General features: G+C 44.2%; 1 protein-coding gene across 4 annotated transcripts in view; it reads left to right on the top strand.

Annotated features, from left to right (window-relative positions):
* The first annotated feature begins 841 nt into the window (after positions 1-841).
* Positions 842-9,235, top strand: part of epha7 (eph receptor A7) — an 86,887-nt gene continuing 78,493 nt past the window's right edge. For all 4 annotated transcript variants that reach the window (XM_070986789.1, XM_070986788.1, XM_070986787.1 and 1 more), the window contains exons 1-3: positions 842-1,022; positions 2,548-2,612; positions 3,228-3,897. In XM_070986789.1, coding sequence (XP_070842890.1) covers positions 929-1,022; positions 2,548-2,612; positions 3,228-3,897 — 829 coding nt within the window. In that variant the 5' untranslated portion in view covers positions 842-928. The remainder of the gene's footprint in view (positions 1,023-2,547; positions 2,613-3,227; positions 3,898-9,235) is intronic.

The following is a 9,235-nucleotide window of genomic DNA, read 5'->3' as shown; positions in this document are numbered from 1 at the left end:
CACACACACACATATATATATATATATCTGAAATCTGACAAACTAAGATTAAAAAGCTTTGTGCACGCGGAGGCCCTCATCGACAGCTGCCTACTTTGCCTCTGTGACAGGTTGGCCCCTGCCAACAGCACCCACCTCCTCCTCCTCCTCCTCCTCCTCCTCCTCCTCCAGGCCACCAACATAGTCGGGCCGCTCTACTATTTATCTCCCAGGAAGAAAATGAGCCTCAAGTCTGTATTTAATATAATTCCAAACTCAAATTCACCCTTCGCGAAGCAGGAGGCTGTGAGGTTTGTGACGCGATGTCCTGTCAGGAAACATACACAGCTGTAACTGCTGGATAGGTGGGAAGAGCATGTTTGAGTGAATGTGGTGAAAACAGATAAATAACTGAGGGTGTCAAAACTGACAACGAGCAGACGGGCGTTTAAAAAAGTTTAACAAACTTTTCACACTGTGGACCCTCTTGTCATAGTGCGTGCGTGCGTGCGTGCGTGCGTGCGTGTGTGTGTGTGTGTGTGTGTGTGTGTGTGTGTGTGTGTGCGCGCGTGTGTGTGTGTGTTTCGGGCCACCAATTGTACTGAAGCATCTCTTGTCCTTTCCCTGACGAAAAGCAAAAATATCTGAACCAAGTTGTGACAACATTTCCTCCGCCGTGCATCCCCTCAAAAACCCGCCCTCTTCCACACGCCTATTGGTCCTCGCTTTTCGAGACGTTGCCTTTTGGGCGTTCCGATTGGACAATTCCTCCGCCTGTCCACCTGACTGACATCGCCGGAGCCACAGTCTCCTCCCAGCGGCAGCCGACGCTATTTGAGTGGGGACCAGCGGATTGTTGTACATAGAAACGCTTTAGTGTCGTCAATGGGAAGCACGCGAGACGGTGGCAAAGCGAGTTACGGTCTAGATTGAAATCCGCGGCTGCACCATGCTCTCCAGGTCCATCCCGTGTCTGTGGATTACATTTTGCCTTCATTTATGCTGTTATGTAGACAGCGGGGAAGCACAGAATGCGAAGGAAGGTAAGTTCTTAAAGTTTGGAGTCTTCCATCCCATCGCATTTGGAAGGTGTCCTCCAGAATTTATAGAGATGTGTCCAAATTCAACAGACGTCTTCCTCCATTGTCTCTATTTCCTCTTCAAATCCCACTCAGAAGGTGGATGATTTCTGTAGCCAGCGCGGTCAGATGAGGCCGGTGTGCGGGGATGACAGCGCTGTGCTCCCGGGCTGTTTGCGAGCGACCTCTCGGTGTTTTTACGCACGGCAGTTAAACGCCGTAGAGCACGGATTAGACGCCGGGGCTCCTGTTTTTATTTCACTCCAGCGCCGATGCGCTGTCATCATAACTAGCCTGCTCGTTAAAGATTAATAATGTGTCACGATAAACTAGGTAATATCAGCGGATCGATCGTCCCAGCACGCTCGCCTCGCTGGAAGTGAGTGAGCCGTCTATCTGGACGCAGTTTCGGAAGGTTATTTCCTCCAAAGTGGCCTCTGTCTAGTCTTGTTTCTTAGAAGGAGAATACAGTAGATTGATGCGGTGCCGTAATCTGCTTCAGACGCCCAAGTTGGCAAGAATCAAGGCTATAAAACGCCAAAATAAGAGGGGATTTAAATAACTCCAAAGGGCTCAAATTTGGCACTTTTAATTGAACGGATTCCGTTTCAGTGAGTCACAGTATGTTATGCGTAAAAACAGAAAATCACAGGGCAGGTATTGAATTTTAGCCACAGAAACTACAGTGAAATAACCGAGCGCGTTGTGGAGGTAGCCCGGTGTCTTATATGAATGGTAAATCCTCGGTGTTTAATTTCACAGGGCTCCATATCAGACTGATGTAAAATATAACTGGAGAATGTTTCTGTGCGACGGTGCGTCCTGGCTGATGCCCCTTCAACGGTGGAGCTGTCCGCTGACATTAAATATGATTAAAACAACTTCATTTTTCTGAAAGCCGCCGCGGTGCCGCTTTGCACTCTCGCACGCTTCCTGAACATGAAACAGGCTGATGGGTTGACAAATCTCCTTCTCAGATTAAACCTGCAAACAAGCCGCCAGTCAGACGGTCCAATGTAGTTTAGGGGCCGTTTCGATCAGAAAATAATCCCGAGTTGAAGCGCATGAACTGTGTGTGCGTCGGAATAGAAGCAGCCGCTGCTTTGACCTTAACGCAACAACTTCCACTTCAAAATTGAGTTTAAATAAACTGATGCGTTAAATAAGCCCACATTTAATTCAGTTAATGTTGTTAAACCTTATGCGTAATGACTCCCGGCACATTCTCACGTGTCTCTGTTTCTAGACTCTTAATTCTTCTTTCTGCACACTGTCAGTGTCTTCATTTGTTTCCCAGAAAGTTCCCCGCAGACACGAGGACCTGTCCGCTGCAGTGTGTATTCTTATTGAATGTTTTTGCTTTAGCTGCTGCTAGAAATTAGGTCACGGTTATATGCGCAATAGATATCGATGTGTGGCCTATCAGTAATACCCAGCCCCGGTGCCCCGGTGAGATTTAACCACCTGCGTCTTGGTTTCCTGTCACTAGTGATTCTACTGGACTCCAAGGCACAGCAGACGGAACTGGAGTGGATCTCCTATCCTCCCAATGGGGTAAGTCTGCAGAATCTCTGCATCGCTGGCACAAGGATGTACTCCATATCTATATTTTTCCCCGAGCTTTCTCTGATGTCCCACATCTGTGATAGGAATAATAATATGTATCGGAAGCATAAAACATAAATAAGGCTGGGTAGCCTAAAATTCCCTGCTCACAAAAGTCTTCCCAGAATAAAAAATAAAGAATGCAAGGGGTTGTTTCTGCTGCTAAACTCTCTGAGCTTTTGACATTCTGAGCACAAAGGCCTTAAGCAAACCACTTCCAACCTGCTAGTCTGATTAAAAGCAGGCTTGGGGAAACTTTTTAAATAAATAATGTGAGCAGAAGCAGATAAACCGAGCACAATCATTCTTTAAAGATGTGTTTGTGCGATAAAAAAAATGCAACTGCTAATCTCCTTTCATTCACTGCAGTTTATCTTAATGAATACTGTCTAAACCGACTATATTTCATATACCTTTGTCATATTCATTACAGAGTAATCACCTCCAGTTTGATTGCCAATCATTAGACGTCTTTTCAGTTTGATGGCTTTCACATCTAAATTCAGCATGGTGACATTCTCTAATGGATGTATTCATTTGCAAATCTATGTCGTCTTCTTTCAGTGGGAAGAGATCAGCGGCTTGGATGAGAACTATACACCCATTCGCACATACCAGGTTTGCCAAGTCATGGAGCCCAATCAGAATAACTGGCTTCGGACTAACTGGATAGAGAAGGGCAATGCCCAGAGAATTTTTGTGGAACTGAAGTTCACTTTGAGGGATTGTAACAGCCTACCCGGTGTGGTGGGCACTTGCAAGGAGACGTTCAACTTGTATTACCAGGAAACAGATTCCGAGGTGGGCAGGAGCTTAAGGGAGAACCAGTACGTGAAAATTGACACGATCGCCGCAGATGAAAGCTTCACCCAGGGCGACCTGGGCGAGAGGAAGATGAAACTGAATACAGAAGTACGCATAATTGGCCCCCTGTCCAGGCGTGGCTTCTACCTGGCCTTCCAGGATGTAGGGGCGTGTATCGCCCTGGTCTCTGTCAAAGTTTATTACAAGAAGTGTTGGTCTATCATTGAGAACCTGGCCACGTTCCCAGACACCGTGACAGGATCAGAGTTCTCCTCGCTGGTGGAGGTCGAGGGCATGTGCGTGAGCGATGCCGAGGAGGAGGCCGACAACTCTCCCAAGATGCACTGCAGCGCTGAAGGGGAATGGCTGGTGCCCATTGGGAAATGTATATGCAAAGCTGGATTTCATCAGAAAGGAGATGCATGTGAACGTGAGTGCCTGTTCCTTTTCTTTGTTATGATCGAGTGAAACATAATTTTAGTTGTCTTTTAATTGACTCATTAGCATTCCCAGAGTTTTTTTTACTTGTTCAATTAAGTTTTAGAAATCAGTCAGGGGCATCCTGGATTTCACACAACTAAAGGTGTGCCAAAAAAAAAAGCAATAAACTGGGGAGTGTTTGTGATTTGATTAATGCAAAGCAGGTAAGTGACAATTTAGGCATTGCTGGCTGAATAGCTGTGTTGGCAAATGGGATTAAAGGAGCTGATTTGACAGCAGTAAAGATGGATAAAGTACCCAGGCCAAACATCCCCAGTGTAATAATTGGAATCCGTGTTAATTGATTATGAGGCTCTTAATTTATAGCTATGATTCTGTTGACACTGGGATTAAATAATAACTAGAGTTTAACTCCTCAGCTCGAATACTCCTCTCTGTCTTACTGGCAGCGAGCCAAGACAATCACTAGCAGAATACACAGGTTTAGAGGAAGTCCAGCCAGTCTTTCAGTATCTTTCTGCCCTGGCCAAATGACCCTGACAGAGAGGGAAAACAAATAGCCGTCGTACTGTGGCATTTAGGCCTCGGGATATTTATGAAGGAGCCTAACAGGAAGGGCAAATACAGCCTCGCCGTGGCTCAGTTTTACATTGTTGTGGTGCCGGATCGTGCTGCTACAATTAACAGTAACATGCTTTCTGTGTCTAAATGCTCAGAGGGCTGTTTTCAGTGGCCGCCTGACTTGAAAGATAAAAATCACTATGGATTAAAAGGGGGTGACTTAGGTCACAGAACTTAAGTGGCCTGCCTTGTCAGCCTAGCTTTTTTTTTTTTTTTTTTTTTCAAACAAAGTGGGCAACCTCAATCTAAGCAGCTTATGAGGAGCAGCAGCCAGTAATGTTAATAATTGAATGGAATGCATCTAAGAACAAATTAGTGTCCCTGGCAGACACGCTTTTATGCCATGCTGTCATCCATTAGGGACCCCACCGAGGGAGGTGTGTTAATGAAATATATTAGGCCATGTAATTTAGAGCAACACAAGTCGGGCTGTGTTTCTAATGTTAGCGGGCTATTGCTGATTCAACCCCACAGAGCTCTGTTTTATTGTTCTTGTTGTTTTAATATGCATAGATGTAAGATCCAGTTGTGCCCTTTGGTGGAAAGAAAGCCCACAATTTATTTCCACGGGGAGAGCGATGCAGCATAACAACCAATAGCTCTGGCTGGCTTGTCAAAGTAATTTTGCAGTGTCTTCTTATGATGTCTTGGTGCAAAGCTCTCAGAACAGAAGACTGTTGCATATCTCTATTAATTAATCTGTTCATGTGTCAACTCAAACAACTACCTAGATATAGGCAGCAGCGTAGTGAACCTACCCTCAGGTTGTTTAAAGTCTGAAGAAGAAGGCTCCTTAATGTGTATGTGGATCAAATTCCAGTCTTGACACTGCACCTTTATGAGCTTTATCTCCACTGAGGCATGAGAAGCCTTTGTATTAAGGGGTAGTTAATCTAAATAAAATGAGAATCACGGTGCACCATCAGCACTTCTTCCAGCAGCTCCACTGACATTAAATTGTCCATTCAGTAGTTTCCCCCAGCACAATCTAAAAGCTATTCAAAGTATCAGCTGAACAGCAGAGCAATAAGTCCAAGTGGCTGTGACCGTTAAAAATGTGAAATCCTGGCATTTGTACCTCAGACTAGCTTGTCTTAGTGGTGTCAGAGTACATCTTTATAATGGCGCCTTGTGGCGATGCTGCTCTTTTAGTATAAAAGGTTCCACAAGCAAACTACTTTGTATGAAGTGTGGTCTGAACACGTTTAAAGGTAAAAGTGTTTATACCTGTTTTAATGGCCAGACTGTGAGATGGGGTGAGAGCCTGCCTTCATAGAGAGGGGGAGATGCAAAGAATTGCACAAATGGCTAGTGTACACTTTTGAAGAGTCTTTCCTTGAAGTCTCTCCTTGTGTCTCACTTGTGTCTTATTGTGTCATTTGTACACACGGAAAGTGATGGAAGTAGTTGTATGAAAATAAAAAAGAATCTTGAGACATATGTTGAAACCCTCGTTACACGTGGCCAATCGCTGCAGTAAATGGTTAGTATTGTCAGTTTTTAAAAGCTAGGGAGGTTGTTGCAAACTTCCTGCTTCCACCAGTGGAAAGGTGGTTTTAGATGCTGATGGACGGTCCAGCATGAGCTTTGTCTGGAGACATGTGAGGCCTTTAGGGATCAGTGACACAGCCAGGATTTTGACATTTTTGAATATCCACCAAAAAAAGAGCATTTTCATCCAACAGTTCAAACATTTTTTTCTGTAATTTATATCTCCCAACATGAAACGTGTGGGGTGTGGGGCCAGAGTGTTTCACATGCCAGTGACTGATCTGACAGGCACTTGTTCTGAAGCATGCTGATGCCTTAAGACAGTTCTTAACTGGCCTATTTTAGTATGTGCAGTCTGCTATGATTATAACATGGCCGGCTAGTAAAATATTCAGCCGCAGGGCGGGCGCAGGTGGAGCTAAGCGAGTCGAGCTGTCAGTTATGTCATTTGAGAAGCCCCCTCTGTGGATGCAAAGGCCTCCTCCGAAATGTGTTGTGATCCACTCATTCATCACCGTCAGCAAAGAGGGACCCCTTGTCTTTCACCCCTACGCCCCCCTCCCTCTGTCTCTCTTTAACTCTTTGTGTGGCAATCTGTGGCAGTAAATGTCACTCTTCTTCTCCGCCCGCTGCGTTCAGTAGTCTCAGTGTAATGGGTGTTGAAAAAGGCCAGTTGAAGTGTCCCCGCAGCCTGCGCGGGCTTCATTTTGCGAAGAAGTGCGTGTTGTGAAAATAGCGCCCATTCATCCGCTGGTCTTGTTTAGCGCTGGCTACTGGTTGCAATGGAGCCACAGAGTCGTTTAGACAGAGAGAGGGCCCTTGTGGGAGGACATTGGCTTCTTTGTTTCGCTCAATCGCGGGAATGTATGTTGTCCGATTTTGACACATCACATCATTGTGGTACTAAGTAACCACTGCCTGAGAAACGATTGTTGACCCTCGACCAAAAAAGTTACAGGCCTCTATCTGGTGGAAAACGTATAAATCAGGTCGTATCTCGCATGCTAACAAGAGAATTAATGAGAGGATGCAACATCCTGTAGACGCTGGCACCATCCATCTTGACTGTCAGGGAGTTGGACAGAAGTTAGTTGGAGACTGATTGATGATTGAGCCCCTGAGGGAAGCGGCTGAGCAGTTGGGGTCTGACCACGACAGCTAACGTGTATGGAGGCCACCAGGCGGCCCCTTGCAGCCCTGCCCAGCTCCAGGCCTGGAGAAAAACTGCACTTAGCATTTCAAATGAGGCCAGGAAGTCATGAGTCAGGAGGTCCTCATACATCTTGATGCTCCTCTGATTGATAAGGTGTGAATTTAATACACCAAATGGCTGTCTTTTACAACTGCTCCACAGCTTAATTATGCAAATGATAGGTGTGCGCCGAATCCACAGGAGACCTAAATGGACTTAAATCACTCAAGATTGAAATAAATTGTTGATGGATGGGAGCTCGTCCTGTCACTGCCAGTGTCTACTTCCTGTGAATAGTAGCATTCTTCCACAGCCCAGGGCTTTTCCTCCTTGTTGTCTTGGCCTGGCAGGTCGCAGTTAGACTCACAGATGTGGTATTCTCTGCTGGCAGCGTCCTAAAATTGATCACTTATAGGGGGACTTTGAGACATGAGATTTGGAGAAGCTAAAACGTTTAGATTAGTCATGAATAAAATGACAGATATTTTCTGTTTCCAGCTTCTCAAATGTGAGGCTTTGCTGTTTGTCTCTGCGTTGTGTCAAGCAGCATGTGCTGGAACTATTTGACCGCCGAGGCACTCTGTCCATTTTTGCTTAAGAATTAATTCAACAATTAATTCGAGATCGAAATGATTGTAGATTAATGTTCTGTTGGACAATTCATTGATTATTTAAACAACTCTTTTCAGTTCTAAAGACATTTCTATTTGAATTTTTGTTGGATTTCCAGGATTATTAGTGTACCAACTTGCAGTAATTTTATAATGTATTACATATCTCTGATTTGGATGTTCAGCACATTCTAAGAGTTACTGTATTTCATAGTTCTTGCAGCAGAGAGAACAATGGTTGTTCAAATCACAAAAAAAGACAATGAATAGGGTGTTAGATTTCAGTTGAAAGGACTCTGCTCAGAACAGATGTAGACTCTTCATGGCCAGAAAGACTGTATTCCTGTACAGTTCTTTTGCTCTAATTCCTGCTCATTAGTAGAGACTAAACCACAGTTACATGTAGTTCTGAAGACAAGGCGAAGTGTTTGAAACCGTGTTTTGGCAAGCTGCAATAAAGAATATTTGTTTTTCTTCCATACACAGTGTCCCCGTTTAAATACACACTTCCCAATCGGAAGTAAAAGCAAGAAGTTGTATCCCAGGGATACACTTGCTTGAGCTGGTGCCAGCAGCGCTTTCTGTGGAATCCGGCTGCCCTGTCAACACGTCAAATTATATACGAATACCTCATTTTACACACAAAAAAATTTTTTACCGGAAGGCTCATTCACAACGTCTATTTATTTGGTAAATATTTGTCTCTAAGTTACATACATATGGGCAGCACCAATGATGCTGAAACAAAGGCAATTATTTGCTCCAACTGAGTTCCACATTCATAGATGTAACCGTGCGGTAAAGATGGATCTAAAACACATGATCTCAGCACAGAGAAGGGATTTTAAAGAAGGATGTTAGGTCTCCAATGTCTGGTCACTGGTAATGGGTTTGTCTCTCACCTCTGCTGATAAGCTACAGCCACTGACTCATGCATACATGAATATCAAACAGCTGATGGAAAAGCTCAGTGCTCTCAACTGTTGTAGGAGCACAAACCTCGTTCAGAAAACACTAGACTATCAGCAACAAAAACAAATCCCATAGGATATTTTCCGAATTCTAGTAACCTTATGGTTCGTTACTCCTAACTTTTGAACCCTAGGCTGTTTATATTTTCTTTATACACAGGCTTATGGCATAGTCACTACATAGATAGGCATGTCATATATTATTTTCAGACTAGCTTAGTTTTTTCAAACGTCTGTCTATGAATGGATAGAGGAGAGTGATACAAGGATATACGATTCCCTTTCACTTAGTCCTGTCAAACAATAATCAACTGAAATACTGTTGATCTTAAAATTGCTGATTTTTGTTGCCAGATCTGAACACGTTTCTTACATGACTACAAAGCAGGTTATTGTTGTCGTTTAGCCCTGATGCACAGCAGAGATGGTGATAATTCTGGG

The sequence above is a fragment of the Chaetodon trifascialis genome, chromosome 19 (genome assembly GCF_039877785.1).
Source record: "Chaetodon trifascialis isolate fChaTrf1 chromosome 19, fChaTrf1.hap1, whole genome shotgun sequence".
In the NCBI taxonomy this organism is placed as follows: Eukaryota; Metazoa; Chordata; class Actinopteri; order Chaetodontiformes; family Chaetodontidae; genus Chaetodon; species Chaetodon trifascialis.
Note: the sequence above shows the minus strand (reverse complement) of the source record. Positions and strands in the feature narration are given on the sequence as shown.